At 57.6% G+C, this 22,896-nt stretch overlaps 1 protein-coding gene across 7 annotated transcripts in view; it reads left to right on the forward strand.

Moving 5' to 3' along the window:
* The window catches only part of ITGB4 (integrin subunit beta 4), a 30,976-nt gene continuing 8,080 nt past the window's right edge, over positions 1-22,896 (forward strand). For 2 of the 7 annotated variants that reach the window (XM_087441610.1, XM_087441611.1), the window contains exons 1-29: positions 3-433; positions 3,586-3,674; positions 4,947-5,029; positions 5,283-5,384; positions 5,537-5,741; positions 6,308-6,404; positions 6,570-6,741; positions 7,751-8,014; positions 8,333-8,422; positions 8,723-8,845; positions 9,274-9,438; positions 9,627-9,703; positions 10,241-10,443; positions 12,015-12,118; positions 12,239-12,337; positions 12,525-12,654; positions 13,483-13,605; positions 13,703-13,809; positions 14,697-14,730; positions 14,907-15,098; positions 15,374-15,477; positions 15,788-15,846; positions 15,978-16,001; positions 17,026-17,174; positions 17,268-17,447; positions 18,475-18,623; positions 21,104-21,308; positions 22,120-22,277; positions 22,650-22,830. In XM_087441610.1, coding sequence (XP_087297736.1) covers positions 3,596-3,674; positions 4,947-5,029; positions 5,283-5,384; positions 5,537-5,741; positions 6,308-6,404; positions 6,570-6,741; positions 7,751-8,014; positions 8,333-8,422; positions 8,723-8,845; positions 9,274-9,438; positions 9,627-9,703; positions 10,241-10,443; positions 12,015-12,118; positions 12,239-12,337; positions 12,525-12,654; positions 13,483-13,605; positions 13,703-13,809; positions 14,697-14,730; positions 14,907-15,098; positions 15,374-15,477; positions 15,788-15,846; positions 15,978-16,001; positions 17,026-17,174; positions 17,268-17,447; positions 18,475-18,623; positions 21,104-21,308; positions 22,120-22,277; positions 22,650-22,830 — 3,658 coding nt within the window. In that variant the 5' untranslated portion in view covers positions 3-433; positions 3,586-3,595. Of the gene's footprint in view, positions 434-3,585; positions 3,675-4,946; positions 5,030-5,282; positions 5,385-5,536; positions 5,742-6,307; positions 6,405-6,569; positions 6,742-7,750; positions 8,015-8,332; positions 8,423-8,722; positions 8,846-9,273; positions 9,439-9,626; positions 9,704-10,240; positions 10,444-12,014; positions 12,119-12,238; positions 12,338-12,524; positions 12,655-13,482; positions 13,606-13,702; positions 13,810-14,696; positions 14,731-14,906; positions 15,099-15,373; positions 15,478-15,787; positions 15,847-15,977; positions 16,002-17,025; positions 17,175-17,267; positions 17,448-18,474; positions 18,624-21,103; positions 21,309-22,119; positions 22,278-22,649; positions 22,831-22,896 lie in introns of all 7 variants that reach the window. The other 5 variants (XM_087441612.1, XM_087441608.1, XM_087441607.1 and 2 more) reach the window with 5 other exon arrangements.

Here is a 22,896-nt window from a genome sequence, read left to right on the forward strand (position 1 = left end):
CTAAGAGGCCACCCCCAGCCCGAGACAGCCCAGCACCCGAGTCTGGAGCCTGGAGGGGTGGGGAGACGCCGCGCCCGGGGCTGGACTGGAGAGAGAGGGGGATGGCTCCTCCCCTGCCCCAGCAGCCGTCGGTCGGGGCGCGGGGCTGGGCACCGCGGGAGCCGCAGCCTTTTCCGGGGGGCGGTCCCGGCGACGGCGGCAGCGCCCCGGCTCCTGCCCCGACAGGTGCGCGCCGCGCTCAGGAATGCGGCCGGCCTGACTCACCAGCGCCTCCTTCCTACCTGCCGCCCGCCCCATAAAGCGGCCCCCTCCCGCCGCCAGCCGCCGCCCTCCCTGCAGCCCGCCCTCCGGACAGTCCCGGCTCGCCCGCGCGCGCCTGCAGCCGGAGTCGCCGAGCGGAGCCCAGCGCAGGGAGGGCGCAAGTCCGCCCAAGGTAGGTCCAGCCTCCGACCGCGGCAGGCGCCAGGGGCACAGGCGCAGGGCGGAAGAGCGCTCGGGGTCGCCGGGCCACACCCTGCTCGCCCCTCCAGTGCCCCGGGCCGCCAGGGCTGGGCGCCCATTCTGGGACCTCGGAGATGAGGAGGAGAAAGTGGGTGCCCACCCAGCCTGGGCAGCCGCGCAGGGGAGCCGGTCGGGAGGGCCGAGTGGCTTTTGTTTCCTCGGCTCTTCGCCTCACTGAAGGCTGGCAGGCCCTGGCCCGCTCTGCCTGTGCTGCCCAGGGCAGGTGCCCAACCTGCTAGGGTGCACCCAGGGGGTAGCTGGGGGCAGAGGGGCAGGGGAGCTTGGGGAAGTCTCTTGGCCATCAGACCTCTGGGCTAGAGGAAGGCAGCAGGAGAGAGGCCTGGGCTTGGGTGGGTGTGCGGAAGAAGTGGGCAGAGGCTGGGCAGTGGCTGGCAGGCCTACTGGGCTAGGCCCCTCCGAAGTTTGCAAAGAAGGTGGGGGAAGCAGCCACCTAGAGGCAGAGGCTCTCCCTGTTGGGCTGGTCAGGGCTTACTGTGTGGGGTGCCATAGTCCATCTGGGGTCTGAGGAGTCCCTGACTCTCCTCTTCTCTTGGCCAAGCATGCGCCCGCCCTCTTTCCAAAGTTGGCTCAGGACATCCTTCCTCCAGGAAGCTCTCCTGAGCTCATCCAGCAGCCTGAGGGCTGTGCCCACCACAGTAACCTCCTGCAGTGCCGGCCTGTTTCTCACCCACTCAGCCTGTGGCTGGCCCTCTGGCCCCTGGGTCAGGGGCTCTAGATGGCTCCCGAGGGCAGGGGCTGGGCTTCTCCTCACCCATGGCCTTGCCGCACCCTGAGCCTGAGGACTGGGCACAAGTGGCATGGTTGTTATTGCCTCCGACAGAGCTGGAAGTGAAGACTGAGGGTCTCCATCCTGGGGGCTGAGGGGAGAGAGGAGAGCAGGAGGGACAGTGGGGAAGGGGTGCCTGTCTCCTTGGCCCTGATTCCCGTGGGTGATAGAGCAGCTGAGGGGCCAGGAGATGGGAAAGCAGGAGGGGAGAGAGCTGTGGTGCGTTGGTGCAGATGTACTAAGCAAGGGTCCTGTGGGGTGGAGGGAGAGTGAGTGTGGGGGGAGCTCTGAGCCTATGTGCCTGTGGGTCACGGCGTGTGTGCATGCACGTGCATGTCCCTGTGTGTGGAAGGCCTGGGTGTGCCACAGTGTGACAACATTTAGGGTGGCAGTCACATACTCCTGGGACCGGACTGGTACATAAAAAGGCCCAGCAGCCTGGTGGGGCCGAGGGTGGCCTGAAGAGAGTGTATGTCCTGAGTACTCCACCCAGCCCGCAGTGGCCACATCTTCTGATAAGCCCGCAATCCTAACTTTTATGTAAAATCTCATTGTTTTTAACATCGACACATACTTTTAAAACTTTTAAAACACAAGTTAAGTCCAACAAAACACTCTTGAGTGTGTGACTAGCCCCCCAACTACCTTTTTGTAGCCTCTGAGGATAATATGGAGGTTAAATGGGGAGTCTGGACTGCCCGAGTCCCATCCAGGCTCCCCCACTGCTGGCTGCGGGATGAGGAAGCCCCTCAGCCTTGTGCCTTGTCCTCTCGTCTGGGAAATGGGAATGATGCAATCATCCCCCATTGGGTTTCTGTGCAGATTAAATAGCAATCATGTACATGAAGTGCTGGGCGCATGCCCGCTGTGTGCCCAGCCTGTGGGCATGCTAAGGTTAAGAGCCAGGATCAGCCCTCCAGAGTCGTACCTGCCAGTGTAATGGTGCCCCAGGGAGGCCAAGTCTGCAGTCTTATTGTGTAGCGTGTGGGTGTGGTGCCTACGCCCCGAGGCTGCAGGAAAGTTATTTCCTCCAAGCAGCTCCCCCTCAGGCTGGATCCAGGCGTCTTTACCTCAGCCCTGTGGAGTGCGGCTCCTCCCCAGCGGGCTCTGCCTGTGGATGTGTTGGAGCTGCTAGTGGCCTCCTGGGGGCCACATGCCTTGGAGGGAGGGAGGCAATGCCTTCCTGCCCCCCCCCAGGACTCCCCAGCACTGTGGGGGCCTCAACCCCCCAGATCTTGGGGCTACTCCTGCCTCACAAGCTGGGGACTGAGAAAGGATCCAAGGAGGGTGGGCCAGTGGGCATGGCGTGGTCTTGGGCCACTAGGAGGACTGGCCCCAGAGAAAGAGGCCAGGGCCCTACTCTTTGTCCTCAGCTCTGCAGGCCGGGTGGCTCTAGGCAGCCCCCTTCTCTTCCTGAAGCAGCAGGCTGCCCACCTTTTAAAAGCCCTCAGGGATGCCAATGCCTGCCCCAGAGGTCAGGTTGTTGATGAGTTGAGATGGTTTAATAGTGAGTGAACCAAAGGCAGACAGGGCTCCCGGGGTGGCTGGCACTATGTGTGCGTGTTAGTGGGCAGGAGGGGCTTGTAACCTAGCTGCAGGCTAACTTTTGAAAGGGTCAACTGCTCAGGGGCCCCAAAACTCACCTCTGGGGTAGGCAGAGGTGAAGGGTAGGACAGGGGACCCCACCTCTGATGGGGCAGGCAGCCATTGCAGAACCTAGCCGAGTGCAGCGAGCTGCCTCCTCCCCTCCCCAGGCCCCAGATATTGGGAGGAGTCCCTCCTAGCTGCGCCCCCTCACCAAAGGGCAAGTAGACCAGGACAGAGAGTGGGCAGGAAGGTAGAGCCAGGCCGTCTAGGGTAGCCCCCCTATTGGATGGCCCTATCCCTGCCAAGCCTGACCGAGGCCCCCTGGGGTCTAGAAAGCAAAGGCAGGGTAAGCCTTGCCCTGCCCTCAGGGAGACCAGCACAAGAGACCTGGCGTTGGGACCAGCTCAGAGCCCAGAGTCCTCAGTGGCGAGAGGGTGGGGGCCTCCCTGGGCAGGTTGCAGGCCTGCATGGTGTCTAGCCACCCCAGGGATGGCAAGGAAGGGGGCAGTGGAAAAGAGGAATCAGGGGCCCTGGCCCTGCCACTCACAGGCTGCGTGGCCTTGCGACATCATTGAAGCTCTCAGAGCCTCAGTTTCCACACCTGTGCGTTAGGAATGGTGGAACTCTGACAGGGACCCAGTGAGCTGTAGAGTGGCCCCCAGGGACCAAGGGTGTAGAGGCATCGTATGTCAATTGTTGCTGTTATACAGGAGGAAGAGGATGGCAGGGCCGCATTCCAGCCCATGGACCAGGCTGCTGCTGGCAGCCCTGCTGAGTGTGAGCTTTCCTGGGGACATGGGTGAGTCTGGCATGCCCCTTCAGCACCCCTCTTGGCGAGGGCATGCCTTTCAAGGCACTGCCCTCACACGGGGGCCTCTCATGGGGTGTCTCGCCCAGACACTCACTCAGCCATTCAACAAACGACCACCACCCACTTCGAGGGCTAGGGAATCGTGAGCCTGAGCCATGTGGCCCGAGAACACCGAAGGGAAGGAGACTTGGTCTAGAGGGAAGAGAAGACGCCCACTCAGAGAATGGAAGCACTCGCAGGATGTGCTGAGGCCTCGAAAGTGGAGTCAAAAGTTTTAGGGGCCAGCCCCGGGGCGTAGCGGTTAAGTGTGCACGCTCCGCTGCTGGCAGCCTGGGTTTGATCCCGGGCGCGCACCGATGCACCGCTTGTCAGGCCATGCTGTGGCGGTGTTCCATATAAAGTGGAGGAAGATGGGCACAGATGTTAGCCCGGGGCCAGCCTTCCTCAGCAAAAAGAGGAGGATTGGCATGGATGTTAGCTCAGGGTTGATCTTCCTCACAAAAAAAAAAAAAAAGTTTTATAGGAATTTGGAGGAGAGAGACCAGTGGCTCATCACTTGCTCTCTGAGTGTCTGCAGTTCACAAGGGGCTAGAGGCTGCTTCTACCAATAAAATTTTGCTTGTCAGTAGAGGCCATGTTGATAGCTTGAAATAGACCATGGTGGGAATATTTATACAATGGAAACTGGCAAATGCTGCAAGTCAGGGCTTCTCCTGTCTCACCAGAGCTGTTGTTGAACATTGACAGTGCACCATTGCCTGGAGCCCAGGAGACCGCCCACTGTGTACCCTGGGTGCACATAGTAGGTGTTAATGTAATTTTAACTGAGCAGAACCAAAGGGAATCCCAATAATCTTTGGGGAAACTGTGGAGTTTTACCTCATTCCTTTACTAACGACCTACTGTGTGCCAGGCCTTGCACTAGGCACCAGGGACCCAGCGATAAACAAGACAGAAGAACAGGCGAGGGGGATGGCCAGGGTGTCCCTGCCAGCAAATGGGCCAGCACCTCTGTCTCAGCCCCCACTGTCCTTCACTCTGGACTGGAGCAGAAAGTTCTAGGTTTCAGACCTGACTCCGCCCATTTCCAGCTGTGCTGCCTGGGGCAGAATCAGGCCTCTGTTCTGGCCTTCTGGCCTCCGTTTTCTCTCTGTAAATTCGGAGAGAATCCCTACCTCTCTCAAGTGAGGGTGCAGATGGGAAAGGGCTTGGTCATCGGTGAGGTCCCTCTCAGTGGATCTGCCCGTCTCTGCCCACCAGCCAACAGCTGCAAGAAGGCCCAGGTGAAGAGCTGCACCGAGTGCATCCGTGTGGCCAAGGACTGCGCCTACTGCACCGACGAGGTGAGCTGCTGCCCGCTGGCCTGCCTTCCCGAGCCAGGGCCGGCCCGGACCACCTCCCCGCCCTGGGTGCCCCACCCTGCCACACCCCACCTCGGCTCTGGCAAGTCCACACTTGCCATACCCTCAGCCCAGCCTTGGGCCAGGTGGCTGTGGGAGAACAGGCAAGGGTCAGGAAGGTCTGGGGGAATAAATCCGGGGTTGGGACAGCCTGGGCATGGGCACTGTGCCCCTGACCCCATCTCCTTCCGGCCAGATGTTCAAGGAACGACGCTGCAACACCCAGACAGAGCTGCTGGCTGCGGGCTGCCGGCTGGAGAGTGTGGTGGTCATGGAGAGCAGCTTTGAGATCACAGAGGTGCCCAGAGCAGGGGTCAAGGGAGGTGGGCCCTCCATGCTCAAGGTTGATGGTTTATGGGGGTCCACTGTGTCCCCTGGCTGGGCTGAGAGGCTCCCCATCAGGTCTCTGGAGTGACCCTCCAGCCAGCTGTCCCTCTCCCCTGGACACAGGAGACCCAGATCGACACCACCCTGCTACGCAGCCAGGTGTCCCCCCAGGGGCTGCGGGTCCGCCTGCGGCCGGGCGAAGAGCGGCACTTTGAGCTGGAGGTGTTTGAGCCCCGGGAGAGCCCCGTGGACCTGTATATCCTCATGGACTTCTCCAACTCCATGTCCGACGATCTGGACAATCTCAAGAAGATGGGGCAGAACCTGGGTATGGCTGGGCCAGCACGGAGGACAGTGGGGTAGGGGATGGAGAGAGTGGCCTCACCCAGCTGCCTGGCCACCTGCTCAGGAGGCCAGGGCTCAGGACAGCTGCGCCCACCCCACAAGGGAGGACAGGACAGGGACATCTGAGCCCTCCAAGAACTCCCTCCCCCCATTCTCAGGGGAGGGTCTCGGCCAGACCCTGCTAACTACTCAGGACTTCAGAGAGGGCCTACACCTGGTGGACCGCAGAGCCCTCTGGCCCTGACAGGGAGGCACCCGGTGCCACGAGGCTGAGGTTGAGTCCCACCCGCAGACAGAGCTGGTCCAGTTCTCCAGCCGCCCCACTCCCATTTGTCCCATGTATGACTCTGGGTCCCCCGAGTCCCATTTCCCTCCTCTGTAAATAGGGACAAGGGCTATTGTGAGCGTGAACTGATGTCCAACATGCAAAATGCTGCTAGTGGGTGGTTATTCTTCCTCTTCCTCCTTCCTGAGCCAGCCCCCAGCCCCTGTGTTGATGTGGGGGTATTGGGGCTCAGCTGCCCCCCTTTTTTTTCTATTAACACTCAGCCAAGGTCCTGAAGCAGCTCACCAGCGACTACACTATTGGATTTGGCAAATTTGTGGACAAAGTCAGCGTCCCTCAGACAGACATGAGGCCTGAGAAGTGAGTGGGCAGGGGTCCTGGCTGTGTGGCCCGCCTCCTCTTCACCCAGGCACTTATTAGTCTTCTGGTTGAAATGAGCCAAGGGGGCAGTTCCCAGAGAGGGTGGGCACGGGGATATGTGGGTCTCCTTCTGACTCTCTCTATCTCCCTCCCACCTCTGCCCAGGCTGAAGGAGCCCTGGCCCAACAGTGACCCCCCCTTCTCCTTCAAGAACGTCATCAGCCTGACGGAAGATGTGGACGAGTTCCAGAGTAAACTGCAGGGAGAACGGATCTCAGGCAACCTGGATGCCCCTGAAGGAGGTTTTGATGCCATCCTGCAGACAGCCGTGTGCACGGTGAGTGCCAGGGAGGGTCCTGCCAGCCTAGACCAGGGCTGTGCTTCTCTACAAGGGCACAAGCTGCCCACTGCCCTGCTCTGGTGCCCGGCTTGGAGGCCCGCATGCCCTGAGACACACTCAGACCCCCTGGGTGGCCCTCAATTACAATACAGGTTTAGATATGCTGGGAGCCAAGGTCCCCCAGCTGAGCAGTCACAGCCTGCTTTTGTATTGACCAGGGAGGCAGACATGAGTCCTGGGGTTCTGGAATCTTCGGTGCCCTGAGGCCAGCCTCTCACCCAATCTCCCTGCTAATGCCATTCCCAGCACTGTTGGATACTGGGCAGCTGAAGAGGGCACTTGTTTTTATGTGCATATCAATTTTTTCATTTTTAAAATAATATACCCATATTACAGACAATTTGGAAAACAAAGAACAGAAATTGGCCATAATTTCACCATCACCAGACAGACAGCCCCTTGATATCTCACCATATTTTGTTCCCTTTTTCTTATTTTATATAGTTGGAATCAGTGTACTTATAGTTCTGAAACTTGCTTTTTCACCTAACACCATCGTAAACATTTTCTCTTGTAATACATGGTTTTCAAAATCACTCCATATATTTCTCTAACAAATTGCTGTGCACTGCTGTACCTGTTCTAACTGGCCTTTTTCATTTAACGTTGCGTGGTGTACATTTTCCTATGCGTTTAAAAATATTCTCACAGAGTGGGTAGCAGCTTGAGAGGATAGTCTGATGAACCTGGTTCAAATCTTACATGGTGCCACTGTGTGCACAGACCCTACATCTACTTCCCATCCTCATCGCAGGTGTCTATTTTTCACTCCCATCACTCCTGCGCCGTCTGTCACATGTGTCGTTCATGATGGCAGCATGCTGTCAATCCTGTGGCCTAGCTGAGCCCCGTGTTGGGAACCACTTTCGCTGTCATACACGGTGCTGCGGTGAGTGTCCTCAGCAGGCAGCCTGCTCAGCTGGCATCCCTTCCTTGCTCTCCCCAGAGGGACATCGGCTGGCGCCCCGACAGCACCCACCTGCTGGTGTTCTCCACCGAGTCGGCCTTCCACTATGAGGCTGACGGTGCCAATGTGCTGGCCGGCATCATGAGCCGCAACGATGAGACGTGCCACCTGGACGCCACGGGCACCTACACCCACTACAAGATGCAGGACTACCCGTCAGTGCCCACCCTGGTGCGCCTGCTTGGCAAACACAACATTATCCCCATCTTCGCCGTCACCAACTACTCCTATAGCTACTACGAGGTGCGGGGGCAGGGGCCTCACTGGGCGAGAGGATGGGCCGGGTGGGGGGATCCATGGCACTTCTCAGACACCCTTCCTTCCCTAAACTTTTGGCCCCCCAAGGATGGGCCCTGGTGGGAAGGGGAGGTCATGTGCCCATCCCCTAACCCAACTCCCAAGCAGGTAGAGGCTTAGAGGACAGGCTCTGGAATACACCTGCAAGTTCTAGGCCTTAGCTTTCCCATCTGCAACGTGGGGCTAACCTCAAAGCTGTTGTCTGGATTCAGTGACATGATACTTGTCAAGGGCTTAGCCCAGGCCTGGCATTCTCTCCTGCAGAAGCTGCACACGTATTTCCCCGTCTCCTCACTGGGGGTGCTGCAGGAGGACTCGTCCAACATCGTGGATCTGCTGGAGGAGGCCTTCGACGTGAGGGGCGGCGCGGGCTCGAGTCTCAGTCCTGGGGCGGAGCTGGAGAGGAGGCGGAAAGGGCAAAGGATGTCTCAAGTCAGGGTTGAGAAATAGGATAGGCCAGTGAGGAAGGGTCTCTGCTGGTGCCTGGGGGCCCTGAGGAGCCCACCTGGGCCTGGCCCCAGGCTCCTGGGGGCCCTGCCACCTTGACCGCCCACCCCAGCCCTCCATGCAGGTGGGGGTGGAGCACAGCCAGGCCAGGCCAGAGTGGGTGAGCCCAGGCTCCCCCCAGACCACTAATCACCTGCCTTCTTTTAGCGCATTCGCTCCAACCTGGACATCCGGGCCCTGGAAAGCCCCCGAGGCCTGAGGACAGAGGTCAACTCCAAGATATTCCAGAAGACCAACACAGGGTCCTTTCACATCCGGCGAGGGGAAGTGGTACGCCTTTGTGGGGGCCCTGGAGCAGGGGAGGATGGGCACACCGCCCTGCAAGTGGGGGGGTCTGCCTGAGCAGAGGTCAAGAGCGGGGCCTCCAGAGTCAGGCAGGCCTGGGTTCGAAGCCCCCTGGGTTACCCACTCGGATGAGCTTGGCACCTTCTTTGGCTTATTCTCATCTGTGCAGCAGGGATTAATTAGCACAGAGCTCAGAGGGTTGCTCAGATGAGTGAATGGGCCGAAGGAGGCTCTTGTTACTGTTGTTGCGATTGTTTTGTGACTGTGCCTGGAAGGAGCAAGGTTTCAGCCCAGAGGAAAGGTGGGCAGGGGGCTGGGCATCAGGGACCAGGCCCAGCCCTGAAGCTGGAGGGCTGAGAACTTGAGGTCATTCCCAGCGGAGTCTGCCTTGACTGACATTGGGGTCCCTGCAGGGCACATACCACGTGCAGCTGCGGGCCATTGAGAAGCTGGATGGGACACACGTGTGCCAGCTTCCAGTAGAGGATCAGAAGGGCAACATCCATCTGAAGCCCTCCTTCTCCGATGGCCTCAAGATTGACGTGGGCATCATCTGTGATGTGTGCTCCTGTGAGCTGGTACGATGCGGCTCTGCCAGGTGGGAGGGAGGTGCTGAGCCACGCCCCCAGCCTTCGGGGCTGGGTAATGAAGCAGAGCCTTTGGGGCCACATCTGCCTTCCGGGGTGCCCTGAGGGGCAGAGGCAGCAGTAGTGTGCAGTGGCCCTGGCCCCCCTCCCCCCATACACCCACCACAATCTCATTCCAGCAAAAAGAGGTGCGGTCAGCTCACTGCAGCTTCAACGGAGACTTCATGTGTGGACACTGCATGTGCAATGAGGGCTGGTGAGTGCGCGGGAGTGCAACTGGCACCTGGCTGGGCCACTGCAAGGCCCTGACCCTGGGCACACCATATATGCCCGGCTGAGGGTGGGGTGGTGGGTCATAGAAAGGGCTAGGAAAGGTACACACCCAGTTCTTAGGTGGATCCAGTTCAAAGCACTTTGAAATATGAAGATATACAGTCATGCACTGCATAACGATGTTTGGGTCAACATTGGACCACATATACGATGGTGGTCCCATAAGATTAGTATCATAGAGCCTAGGTGTGTAGTAGGCTATATCATCTGGGTCAGAGAATGGTAGTGAGGGCTTTAGCTTTAGCTCCAAGACATTGAACAAATCTGTCATGATTTGAGGGAGGGACAATGGGAGGGTCTCAGGGGACTGAGATTTGAATTTTAGCCCCACCACTGGTGTTTGGGTGACTTGGCCCCACTGAAGCCCTCTCAGAGCCTCAGTTTCCTCATCTGTAAAATGGGATGGTGAAAGCCCCAGCCTTCCTCCTGGGCTGTGGGAAGTGACTGGCTCCTCCCGTAGGAGTGGCAAGACCTGTAACTGCTCCACCGGTTCGCTGAGCGACACGCAGCCTTGCCTGCGGGAGGGCGAGGACAAGCCGTGCTCGGGGCGAGGCGAGTGCCAGTGCGGGCACTGTGTGTGCTACGGCGAAGGCCGCTATGAGGGTCAGTTCTGTGAGTACGACAACTTCCAGTGTCCCCGCACCTCCGGATTCCTCTGCAACGGTGAGCTCGGCAGCCATGGTGGCCAATGCTGGGGACTGCAGGGCAGCGAGGGTGGCCTGGGTGCCCAGTCCTTGCCCTGCCCACTGGCTCTCCCAGTCAGGACCCAGGTTGGGGGGGGCCAGGCCAAGAGTCAGATTCCCCAAGTTCAGGCCCAGCCCTCCTCCAGACTCCCTGAGTGCCTCCAAGTCTAGCGCCAACCCGGACCTCTGTCCCTCTCTATATACTTGATGCCCTTTTGATGCCCAAGGGCCCTGCCAGGGCAACATTCACCTCATGTTTAAGACCTCAGCTCCCCTGAAGTCCTCCAGTCTGTAGCTACCCCCTTCACTCTCCCATCTCATTCGGGTGGGTACCACCCACCTCAACCCTCACTGGTTGCTGGTATGTGGCATGGTGATCTTTCTTTTCTCGGAAGATGCTACACTTCTACAGGCAGGGCCTGCAGTTATGCATCCTCTGTAGCCCCCCAGGGCCTAACACAGTGTAGCCAGGTCATGGGCACATAGTCTGGGCAGGGCTTCTGAGCTAGGCCTGGGTCTCAGAACCCAGACAGGGACTACATGGAAGAATGAGTGAAAATCCACTCATCAAATACTTATTAAGCCCCAACTGCATACTTGCCACTGGGGGTGGAGCCCCAGCATTTCTACCCTTTCCTCTGTTCTTGCTTCTGTCTGCTATTTCTCTGCTCAGAGAAATGAAAGGAGCACCCAGTAGTGCGGAGAAAAGCAGACATTTGATAGAGGCAGAGCTGCGAGAGAGGAGGGGAGGGAGATGCTGCTGGGAGGGATGCAGGGCCACAGCGTGAGGGGTTGGGGTTCTAGTCTAGTCCAAACTTTTTCTTAAGGGGCAGAAAGTAAATATTTTCAGCTTTGTGAGCCATATGGTCTCTGTCACAACCAGTCTGCTCTGCCATTTTTGCAGAATGCAGCTATAGACAATATGTAAACAAATGAGTGTGGCTGTATTCCAATAACGATTTTGCAAAAATGGGTGGTGAGCTAGCTTTGGCCCACAGGGCATAGTTAATCAACCCCTAATCTAGTCTAAGGATATTGGACTTTATCCTTTGGGCAAAAAGGAGTCATTGTTGGTTTTAATTTCATTATCCAGCCTTTTTTTTTTGTATCTAGCCACCTTGCTAAACTCACTTATGAAATCTAATAATTTATCTGTAGATTCTTCTTGATATTTTGTGACATGTTCCTAATACTTGCAAATAATGACAGTATTATTTCTTACTTTCCAATATGTGTATGTTTTATTTCTTTTTCTTACCTTATTGCATTGGCCAGGACTCATTAGAGGTTCTTAAACAGGGGAGCCACATGCTTGGATTTGTGTTTTGTGATACTCACTCTGGCTGCAGAGTGGAGGGTAGAAGATGGAATGAAGCAGGAGAGATGGAGGGAAGGAAGCTCCAAGAAAGCAAGGAAGAGATGGCTCTGCCCCTGGCTGGAAACATCCTAGCTCCCAAGGCTCAGCTCCCACAGGCCCTCCCCAGCAGATGGGCAGCCTGGACTGCAGGTGTGAATGTGGCTCTCCTCTGCCTTCCCTCTCCTTCTCTGCAGACCGAGGACGCTGCATCATGGGCCAGTGTGTGTGTGAGCCTGGCTGGACAGGCTCGAGCTGTGACTGTCCTCTCAGCAATGCCACCTGCATCGACAGCAATGGGGTAGGCCTGGGCATGAGGCAGGCAGTGCGGGGTGGCAGAGGGGACCCCAGTCAGGACCACCCACCCTCTCAGACAGGGATGAGGGTACAGCTGGCTCACTGGTGCCTCCTCTTGTCCCAGGGCATCTGTAATGGGCGTGGCCACTGCGAGTGTGGCCGCTGCCACTGCAACCAGCAGTCGCTCTACACGGACACCATCTGCCAGATCAACCACTCAGCGGTGAGGCCAGAATCCCTGGGGTGTGGGCATGGGAACCGTGGGCACAGGGCAGGGGGCACAGGGCAGGGTGGACAGGAGGGTCTGAACCTGGTGCCATAGGAGCCAGCCAAGGGTGTGAGATTGGGGGAGTGGGCCTGGCAGAAGCCCACCCCACACAGGGCCCATCTACCCCCCTTCTCCCATCCAGATCCGCCTGGGCCTCTGCGAGGACCTGCGCTCCTGCGTGCAGTGCCAGGCCTGGGGCACCGGTGAGAAGAAGGGGCGCATGTGCGATGAGTGCAGCTTTAAGATCAAGATGGTGGACGAGCTTAAGAAAGGTATGGGGCGGAGGACCAGGTGCTAAAAGCCTAGGCAGGGGGGCATCTGATGGGTGAGTGGGGTCACTCATCTGGGCAGGGGTATAGAGCTGGGCAGGGGGCTCATAATCCAGGTTGAGATCACACAGTCAAGAGAGAGGGGTTCCAGGGGCTAGCCCTGTGGTGTAGTGGTTAAGTTTGCGCACTCCGCTGTAGCAGCCCAGGTTCACAGGTTCGGATCCTGGGTGCGGATCTACACCACTCATCAAGCCATGCTGTGGTGGCATCCCACATACAAAATAGAGGAAGATTGGCACAGATGTTAGCTCAGAGCTACTCTTCCTCACCAAAAACAAAAAAAAAAGAGAGAGAGGAGTTCCAGACCCAGGAGAGGTCACAGAACCCAGATAGGACACACAGAACCGGGCAGGGGGCACAGCTGGGTAGGAATCAAAGAGTCGGGGGAGGGGGTGCCTAGCTTGGGCAAGCGGCACCTAGCTGGGCAGGGGGATGAACACAGCAGGGGTACATGATTGGGCCATGGGGGCACACAGCCTCTTCTCCTCTAGGTCAGATAATGTTCTAGAAGCCAAGCTCCTGAGTGATGCCCAGGACAGGGAAGTGGGGGGGCACAGATTGGCAGACTTGGAGGCTCCTGGGCATGAGGCAGAGCAGCCCCAACCTTGCCCCATCCCTGTGCACAGTTTGCCGGGGACTTGCGTTCTTCCCTAGGGAAGTGCTTCCTACCCTGCAGTAGGTGGGTGGGCCCCAGAGTAGGGGACACCTCACCAGACCCTGGGGTGCTCCAGGGTGGGGTGGGGGTGCCCTGCTGACCATCTGTGGGTGCAGCAGAGGAGGTGGTGGAGTACTGCTTCTTCCGGGACGAGGATGACGACTGTACCTACAGCTACACCGTGGAGGGCGACGGCACCCCCGGGCCCAACAGCACTGTCCTGGTGCACAGGAAGAAGGGTGAGCTGGCAGCCAGGCGGTTGGGGGGGGCTGGGGGACACCTGTCAGACCCAGGGAGGGGGACACCACCTCCCTCCCCCTCTTCTTTCCTTCCTAGACTGCCCTCCCGCCTCCTTCTGGTGGATCATCCCCCTGCTCATCTTCCTCCTGCTGCTCCTGGCCCTGCTGCTGCTGCTCTGCTGGAAGTACTGTGCCTGCTGCAAGGTGACAGCCCCTGCCAGAGGCCCCACCCCCAACCAGAGTTCCACCCTCCACCAGGGTCCCCACTTCCCCAGAGTCCCCACTTCCCCGGGGTCCCCACCACCCACTAGCGTCCCCACCTCCCCAGGGTCCCCACTTCCCCAGTATCCCCTGCACCAGTGTCCTTGTAGATGGCAGAGGCCAGGTGAACTCGGGTCTTCTGCTCAGTTCTAGTCCCCTCTCCACCCCAGCCCCTCGCCTCTGCTAACGGTCAGTGGCCAGATAGCTGGGAGCACCTGCCCTGGGGTCAGCCACATGCAAAGGGCCATGGGAGCCAGCAGGGAAGGAAGGGCCCTCCCCCCGCAGGAGCTGACAGTCTTGTTGGGGAGAACAGACAAGAGACAGGAAAGCATGGAGGATCGCATGGCCAGAATACTGAATTCCCAGCAAAGGCAACACTCTGTAGTGACCGCAGTGTTGTGGGATATTAGTATGGGTTACAGAGAAAAAGAGTTCTGTGATCAAATACATTTGAGATACAAGTTTCTTCTCTGCAGGCCTTCTCAGAGTCTTTGATCTAGTTGTATGTGTAGTGAAACTATAAGAGGGGCATGGGGAATGAATTCAATGCTTCCCAAATAAGTTTGATCACAGAACCTTTACTTTACAGAGCATCTGGCAACACCAGGGTCCCATGGCATGAACTTTGGGAACCCTCTGGCCCCATCACCTTCTATATGCACCCTGGGTGCCCCACACGTAGATCTCTGCAACTGTCTGCATGACCTGGTGTCTGGGGAAGGCTCTGTTGCCCCTGGACCATTGGCATGGGGGGTGGGGTGGTGGCTGGAGGGGCTTACCTGGGCTGGGGCAGCTGTCCCAGCCCTCATCCTCCCCACCTTGTCTCCTAGGCCTGCCTGGCACTTCTCCCTTGCTGCAACCGAGGTATCGCCTGGCATCAACAGGGGTGGTGGGCCTCTGATCACTCTTCTCCCCAGCTGGGGTGGAGGGGCAGTGGGGGCTGAGTGTGGAACAGAGGTGGGAGGCCCTGGGGTCCCACCTGAAGGGATGTGCCTGGGAGAGTCTAGGGAGGGGCCTATCCTGAGGACCCTGTCCTGCAGGTCACATGGTGGGTTTCAAGGAAGACCATTACATGCTGCGGGAGAACCTGATGGCCTCGGACCACCTGGACACGCCCATGCTGCGCAGCGGGAACCTCAAGGGGCGTGACACGGTCCGCTGGAAGATCACCAACAACGTACAGCGGCCTGGCTTCGCCACCCACGTGGCCAGCACCAACCCCACGGAGCTGGGTGAGGGCCGGTGCTGGGCACTACACCTCTTAGTGGTGCACTTGGGGCCTGGAGCACAGTCACCCCTGTTCCCAGTCCAAATCACACCATTCCTGTTTCCTCTGGGTGTTGGGAGCAGACACAGGCCTGGCCACCTTCTACCCTTCCCGATAGTGCTCCAGGCCTCAGGCCCCTAGCTAGCCAGTTGTCCCCCATCCTAGCATGGCTCCTGGACGGGGCTTCTGGGGTGCCTACCATGCGGGGGGCTGACGACCCCCATCCCTGCCTGCCCCTAGTGCCCTATGGGCTGTCCCTGCGCCTCGCCCGCCTTTGCACCGAGAACCTGCTGAAGCCTGACACTCGAGAATGTGACCAGCTGCGCCAGGAGGTGGAGGAGAATGTAAGGGCCAAAGAAGCCAATCCTGGGGCAGCCGGCGTCTCTGGGCGTGGGTGTGATCCAGGTGGTGGGGGAGCAAAGGGAAAGTGGCCGTGGAACCTGGATTTTTCTGAGTAGGAAAGAGGGGCTTCCTTAGTTAGACATGTGCCTGTCCGGGGGTCATCCTGGGATCTGTTCCCTGTGAATGCTTCCAGAAGGGGATGAGGCAATGGGCATTCCCCCAGCCAACCTGGGAGGTCCTCTGGGCCTGGACGGCTCTGGGTAGAGAGGCTCGCCCAGGGCCCCAGCTTCATGGCCCTCCCTTGCCTGGCAGCTGAACGAGGTGTACAGACAGATCACAGGCGCACACAAGCTCCAGCAGACCAAGTTCCGGTGGGTCCTGGGTGCCCGGGGTTGGGTGGGGGAGCTGCCCATACAGCCGTCTCCAGGAGATCTCCCCCAAGCAGATCGTGCCTCCACCCCAGGGACCATCTGGCTCATGGTTCCCTCTTTGTCCCCCACAGGCAGCAGCCCAATGCTGGAAAAAAGTGAGTTGAAGACGCACAGTGGGTCAGCCCCAGCCCCAGCCACCTGCCCCGTCTGCCCCCTGCTCCCCCCCACACCCCATCCCCATCCCTTAGGAAGGGAGGACGGTATGTGTCTGTCACAGATTAGGACTTCGTGCAACAAATACTGATGTGAAGCCCTCACTGTGAGCCAGCCCCTGTACTAGGACAGGCAAAGCACAGGGAACCAAAGGGACCCAGTCCCTGCCCTCATACCGGCGAGAGCCCCCACCAGTACCAGGGATAGCCCAGTGCCCAGCCCCGTCCCTCCTCCAGGGCACCTCTGGGTGCCAGGCAGGTTACCAAGAAGACAGACCAGTGGGTCACACCCTCTTTCCCAGTTCCTACCCCGTGTCCTGACCCTTCATGGGGAGAGTGAGGAGGGGGCCTCAGTGCAGAGAGGACAGAATGTGCAGTAACAGAGTACAGCTCTCACGGAGCACACTACCGTCAATAAGAACCATTCAGATTAGCACTTTGAGGGCTTACAGTGGGCCAGGCCTTGTTCTAAGGGCTTCATGTGTGGGGTTAGCTTATCCAGCACTCTCATCAACCCAGTGAGGTAGGTACCATTGCTAGTCCTATTTTATAGATGAGGAAACCGAGGATCAGAGAGGTTAAGGAACTTGCCCAAGGTCACCTAGCTATCAAGAAATAGAGCCAGGATTTGAGCCCAGGCAGTCTGGCTTCAGTGCCCACACGCTTAGCATCTTTGCTGTCCTGCATCTACTTGCATCACCAGCCCTTCTCAGTGAGGTGGGCACGGGTAACTCCATTTCACAGATGAGGACACTGAGGCTCAGGGAGACACAGTGGCTTGGCTGAGGCTGTAGTGTGAGATGGTGGGGCCAACATGGGCCTCCAGGACTGCCCGGTTCTAAAGACCCTGCACGTTTTGCTGCCCCGCATCTTGTCCTCTGATGGAGAGAGGACAGGCAGGAGAGGTGGGTGGGGACAAGTGCCAGCCTCCTGGCCAGCTTGACACCTCCCTACCTGACGCCCGCAGGCAGGACCACACCATTGTGGACACGGTGCTGATGGCGCCGCGCTCGGCCAAGCAGACCCTGCTGAAGCTGACGGAGAAGCATGTGGAGCAGGGGGCTTTCCATGAGCTCAAGGTGGCCCCCGGCTACTACACCCTCACTGCAGACCAGGGTAAGTGGGCAGGCTCCCTGTGCCACTCCCTCTCACCTCCCACCCCTGTGCAGCCCTCGACCCAAGTCTGACTGCCCCCTGACCCCTACCCAGACGCCCGGGGCATGGTGGAGTTCCAGGAGGGCGTGGAGCTGGTGGACGTGCGGGTGCCCCTCTTCATCCGGCCTGAGGACGACGACGAGAAGCAGCTGCTGGTGGAGGCCATTGACGTACCCGTGGGCACTGCCACCCTCGGCCGCCGCCTGGTAAACATCACCATCATCAAGGAGCAAGGTCGGTCAGGAAAGGGGGAGCAGGGGGGCAAAAAGGGGGCTCTGGGGTCCCTTGTTCCTCCTGGTATCCGAATGGGAGTGGCGCCTGGCCGTGTGGCCTAGGCAGGTCACTTAGCCTCTGCGAACCTTGGTTTCTCCATTTGTAAAATGGGTACCAGGCTCTTGTGAGGGATACGTGACTGTGCATCTCTGCACAGTGCCTGGTAGTAAGCACTCAATATGGAAGCTTCTGTTATAATCATCACAGGTGCTGGGTCCTCCTGGAGCTGTCCCACATCCCTCACCTGTTCTCTCCCTATGGCCTTTAATAATTTTATTTATTTATTTATTTTTCCCCCAAAGCCCTAGTAGATAGTTGTATGTCATAGCTGCACATGCTTCTAGTTGCTGTATGTGGGACGCGGCCTCAGCATGGCTGGAGAAGCGGTGCGTCGGTGCGCGCCCGGGATCCGAACCCGGGCCGCCAGCAGCAGAGCACGTGCACTTAACCGCTAAGCCACGGGGCGGGTCCTCCCTATGGCCTTTGAACTGAGGGGATTGAATGGGCCTCCCTAGGATGCCAGGGCATCGGAGCAGGAAGGGAACTAGGGGTTCCTTTTGCCAAAACCTATCTAGAATGGGGTGGACAAAGCGTTGCACCATCGACACCCTACCTGCTCCTTGGGAAACCCGGAGTTGTTGATAACGGTCCTTCCCACATCCAGAGGGCCTGACCCCTCCTCCCCTCCTGCTCCAGGTCCCCAAGCCTTAGTCCTGCCTGCTCCAGCCCTCAGTCTCAAGTCCTCATCTCTGGTTCTGCCCCTGCCTGGCTTCCTTTCTCTGCCCTGACCCTTCCAGGATGTCAGTTGGACACTATTCCAGCCCCCTCAAGTTTTTCTGGAAGAATTTTCCATCCCCTTCCTCTGCCCTCCCCAGAGAGCAGTGGGGTGAGGGGTGACAAGCAGACTCCTGGAGTCTGGGCTGGGCTGGGCCAGAGGGAGGGCGGGAGTTGAGAAGGACCCCCTGACCAGTGCCTGGGCTCCTTGCAGCCAGCGGGATAGTGTCCTTTGAGCAGCCCGAGTACTTGGTCAGCGGCGGGGAGCAAGTGGCCCGCATTCCCGTCGTCCGACGCATCCTGGACAACGGCAAGTCCCAGGTCTCCTACCGCACGCAGGACAACACAGCACAGGGCAACCGGGTAAGGCTCCATCACGGGGTCAAGGGCACATCCCAGGGGCCCAGTGGGAGCAGGACATTGCAGCTGCCTGAGTCCCTGGATGCTGGTGATGGCCCTGGCTGGCCTCCCAAGCACATGTCCACCTGCTCCCTGCAGCAGGGATGTCTTGCTCACCAAAAGTGCCAGTGACGCCCTGGGCGAGGCCCCATCGTTGCCAGGGACCGAGGCCAAGAACATGTCCAAACCATTTGTGTCCCCTTTCCAACAAGCCAGGATCCACCAGGGCAGCCAAACCGCTCATAGAGAAGTGGACTCCCCTGTCTGCCCCAGTCTAAGGACTTTGGGCTTCTTGAGGTGGGATCACAGGCCCCAGGTCCCGGGCAGACCCTCCTGGGGCCAAGCCGCAGGAGCTGCCCTTCAGGGCGGGGAGAGCCATGTGCAGGGGCCGGTCTCCCTTTACTCAGGGAGCAGCCAAATCCAGGTGGTGGACGTGCTTGGTTTGGCTTACAGGTTTATTTGTTTGTTTTTCTGAATTTATTAACAACATTTAAAAACTAAAAATATTCATATCAAAAATTCACTTAAGGGGCCGGCCTGGTGGCACAAGTGGTTAAGTGTGCGTGCTCCGCTGCGGCGGCCCGGGGTTCGCCAGTTCGGATCCCGGGCATGCACCGACACACTGCTTGGCAAGCCATGCTGTGGCTGCATCCCATATAAAAGTGGAGGAAGATGGGCACGGATGTTAGCCCAGGGCCAGTCGTCCTCAGCAAAAAAAAGAGGAATATTGGCAGATGTTAGCACAGAGCTGATCTTCCTCACAGACACACAAAAAAAATTCACTTAAAAAGTAATAAAGTCTAGTCTCACTGGGCCCACAAGCCATTCAGCAAACACAGGAGAGCATGCACTCTGCGGGTCCTGGCAGCCCGGCCACATCCTAGTCCTCTTCACTTCTTTTGATTGGTAGGAACTGTTCTCATTCCTGCTCCAATGCTCCCGATAAACATTCCAAAGAAGAGTTTGTATGTCCATAAATTTCACTGCATATGCCCTAGTATATAAGAGATTCTGGCTATCCTGTTATGCTTTTATAAAGAGGCTTTGGTATTTAATTATTTTTTAAAACATTTTTATTATTTCTCAACTTTTCATTTTGAAAAACTTCAAACCTACAAAAAAATGGGAAGACTAATAAAATTAGCACTCCTTTACCCTTTACATAGATTCGCCAACTGTTAATATTTGCTTTCTCTCTCTCTTTCTGTGTAGATAGAGGTATACATGCATGTACAGTGTGTAGATATAGTATGTAGATCTGTGTCTCTATATCTATAACTGTAGAGACAAAGGGAGAGAAAGTTGTGTTGTGTTTAGTTTTGTTTGCTGAACTATTCAAAATAAGTTGTAGACTCCTGTAGACCCTAAACACTTCTGCAGGACCCTGCTAAGAACAAGGTCATTCTACATAACTACAGCATAATTACCAAACTTAAGAAACTTCCCATTGTACTAGTACCTAATAAGTAGTCCATATTCAGATCTCCCCATGTTCACATGTCCCAATAATGTCCTTTATAGCTTGTTCCCCGAAATCCAGAAAACAATCAAGGATCTGGCATTTGCATTTTGTTGTCATGTGGCTTTAGTCTCCTTTAATCTAGAATAATTCCCCGGCTTTGTCTTTCGTGACTTTGAGGTTTTTGAAGCGTCCCCCACCCCACCCCCACCCCCTCAGGGTCAGTTGTCTTGCAGGAGTCTCCTGCTTTTCTTACATCTGCTGTCTCACTGTGTGGGTTTTGCAGCATTTTAGTTTGTCCCCTGCTGCACAGCGGCCGGGCTAGCTGGGCCTGGAACTGAAATCTTAGTTTGAAGCGCCACCTAGTGGTCTCATGTGAGATGGCTTTCCCACACACAGGCTCCTTGCAGTTGATCCGTCCCACATGTATACACACTCATCCTGGGACGCTCAGGAAAGCTCCAGGGCATTGAAAGAAGACAGGTGGAGCTAATGGAAGCACCCCACCCAGCAGGGGCCTGAGGCCTGGCGGGATTCCAGACTTCAGAGCCACAGTGTGGGGGAGAATCCCTCCCTGGGTAGGGCCTGCAAATCCCAGCTCCCCCGGAGCTGAGCCTGCCTGTGTGGGACTCTCCATATCTGCCGTGCATCCCTGTCTCTCTCTGTGCCTTGGTTCAAATCCCAGCTCCATCACAACTAACTGGGGGAACTTGGGCAAATTTCTTCACGTCTCCGTGCCTCAATTTCCCCATCTATAAATGGGGACAATAATATTTCAACCTTGCACTGCTGTGAGGAGTGAATGAGCTAATATTTGTAAAGTGCCTGATGCACAGGAGGTGCTATATAAACATGAGCCATTTCGTCTCCATGTGGGACAGCCCGTGTGTGATGGTCTCTGCAGTGTCCATGAGGTTGGGGTGGAGCATGCGGCCGTGACTTGCCCCCCAGGCCTGGTCTGACCTTGACCCCTTCCCACTCCCAGGACTACATTCCCGTGGAGGGCGAGCTGCTGTTCCAGCCTGGGGAGACCTGGAAGGAGCTGCAGGTGAAGCTTCTGGAGCTGCAGGAAATGGACTCCCTCCTGCGGGGCCGCCAGACCCGCCGCTTCCACATCCAACTCAGCAACCCCAAGTTTGGGGCCCGCCTGGGCCAGCCCCACTCAGCCACTGTCATCATTGGGGACCCAGGTGGGCAGAGCTGGGGGTCAGCTTAAGCAGGTGTGGAAGGAGGGCTGGGGGCCTCTCAACTAAGGCTGTGAGTCTTAGCAAGTAAAAATACAGGATGCCCACTTAAATTTTAATTTCAGATAAACAACAAACACATTTGTAGTATAAGTGTGTCCCATGCAATATTTGGGATATACTTATCCTAAAAAAGTATTTGCTGTTTATTTGAAATTCTGATTTAACTAGGCATCCTGCATTTTATCTGGTAACCTTACTCTCGACCAGAGAGGCTGGGGTCATGTTGTGGCCACCCCACCTGCTGGTGGTGCTGTGAATCCCACCATTAGGCCTTAGCCCTTTGACGTCTGCTTCAGTTCCAACTAAAACACAGGTGCTCCCAGAAGGGGTGAAACAGTTAGTTCTTATTGGTCCTTAGCCTCCAATCTGGTGGTGTCTTGAGCCCACCCCCAGAGGAGGCTTGTGGGGAAGATGGGAGAGGAGGGAGGAGGAGCAATGTGACATTCCCTTGGCTGCCAAGGGAGAAAGAGGGGCAAACTCCCTCCTCCTTCTCATTCCTTCAGAGACTCTCCTGGGCCCCCACCAAACTTGGCAGGATGTCCTCTGTGGCACCAATGAGGGCAGCAGCCCCCCAGAGGCCCAGGGAGGTTGGGGGAGGGGGGGATGTGGGGCAGGTCTCAGTTGAGTGCTGTGGGGGGAGGAGTCTTGGGTGTTTAACTGGGTCTCTGGCACCCCCTGCTAGTAAGAGTGGGTTCCTGCCCCCTCAAAGAGCAAGTGTCTGAGCTGGCTGCCCCGTGGACTTGACCCACTACAGATGAACTGGACCGAAACTTAATAAGCCAGACCGTGTCCTCACTCCCACCCCCCCGTGGTGACCTGGGCGCCCCACAGAACCCCAATGCCAAGGCCGCCGGGTCCCGGAAGATCCATTTCAACTGGTTGCCCCCTCCTGGCAAGCCCACAGGGTACAGGGTAAGGTGGGGGATGATGAGGGAGGTGGATGGGGAGGCCTGGCAGCCACTAGGGAGGTGGGCCACCGGAGGCCAGAGCGCCCCTGAAGGAGAGGAGAGGGCATGCTTGGCCCCAGTGGGTCCGAGCACAGGTGGACAGGGGGAACCCGCATCTGCGCAAGGGGAGCTTTCAGAGGTTTGCCCTCCTTCCTGGAATGCAGCCCCTTCCCCCACCCGGAGACACCCCTGCTCTGCCCCAGCCCTGCTGTGTGAGGTCGCTCAACGCCTCAGTGTCTCATCTGTGCAAAGGAGACAATAAGGGCAGGGGATCAACAGGGAAGAGCGGCTCTGGTGCCTGCCGCTCCCCGGTGACCAGCCCCTCTCCTGGGAACAGGTGAAGTACTGGATCCAGGGTGACTCCGAGTTGGAAGCCCACCTGCTCGACAGCAAGGTACCCTCGGTGGAGCTCACCAACCTGTACCCATATTGCGACTATGAGATGAAGGTGTGCGCCTATGGGGCGCAGGGCGAGGGCCCCTACAGCTCCCTGGTGTCCTGCCGCACCCACCAGGAAGGTGAGGCCTCGCACGTCCCTTGGTCCATCCATCTGTCCATCTGTCTCCTAGCCACCCTGAGGCCAG

The sequence above is a fragment of the Ceratotherium simum genome, chromosome 16 (assembly GCF_057802395.1).
Source record: "Ceratotherium simum simum isolate JZ-2026a chromosome 16, ASM5780239v1, whole genome shotgun sequence".
NCBI lineage: Eukaryota > Metazoa > Chordata > Mammalia > Perissodactyla > Rhinocerotidae > Ceratotherium > Ceratotherium simum.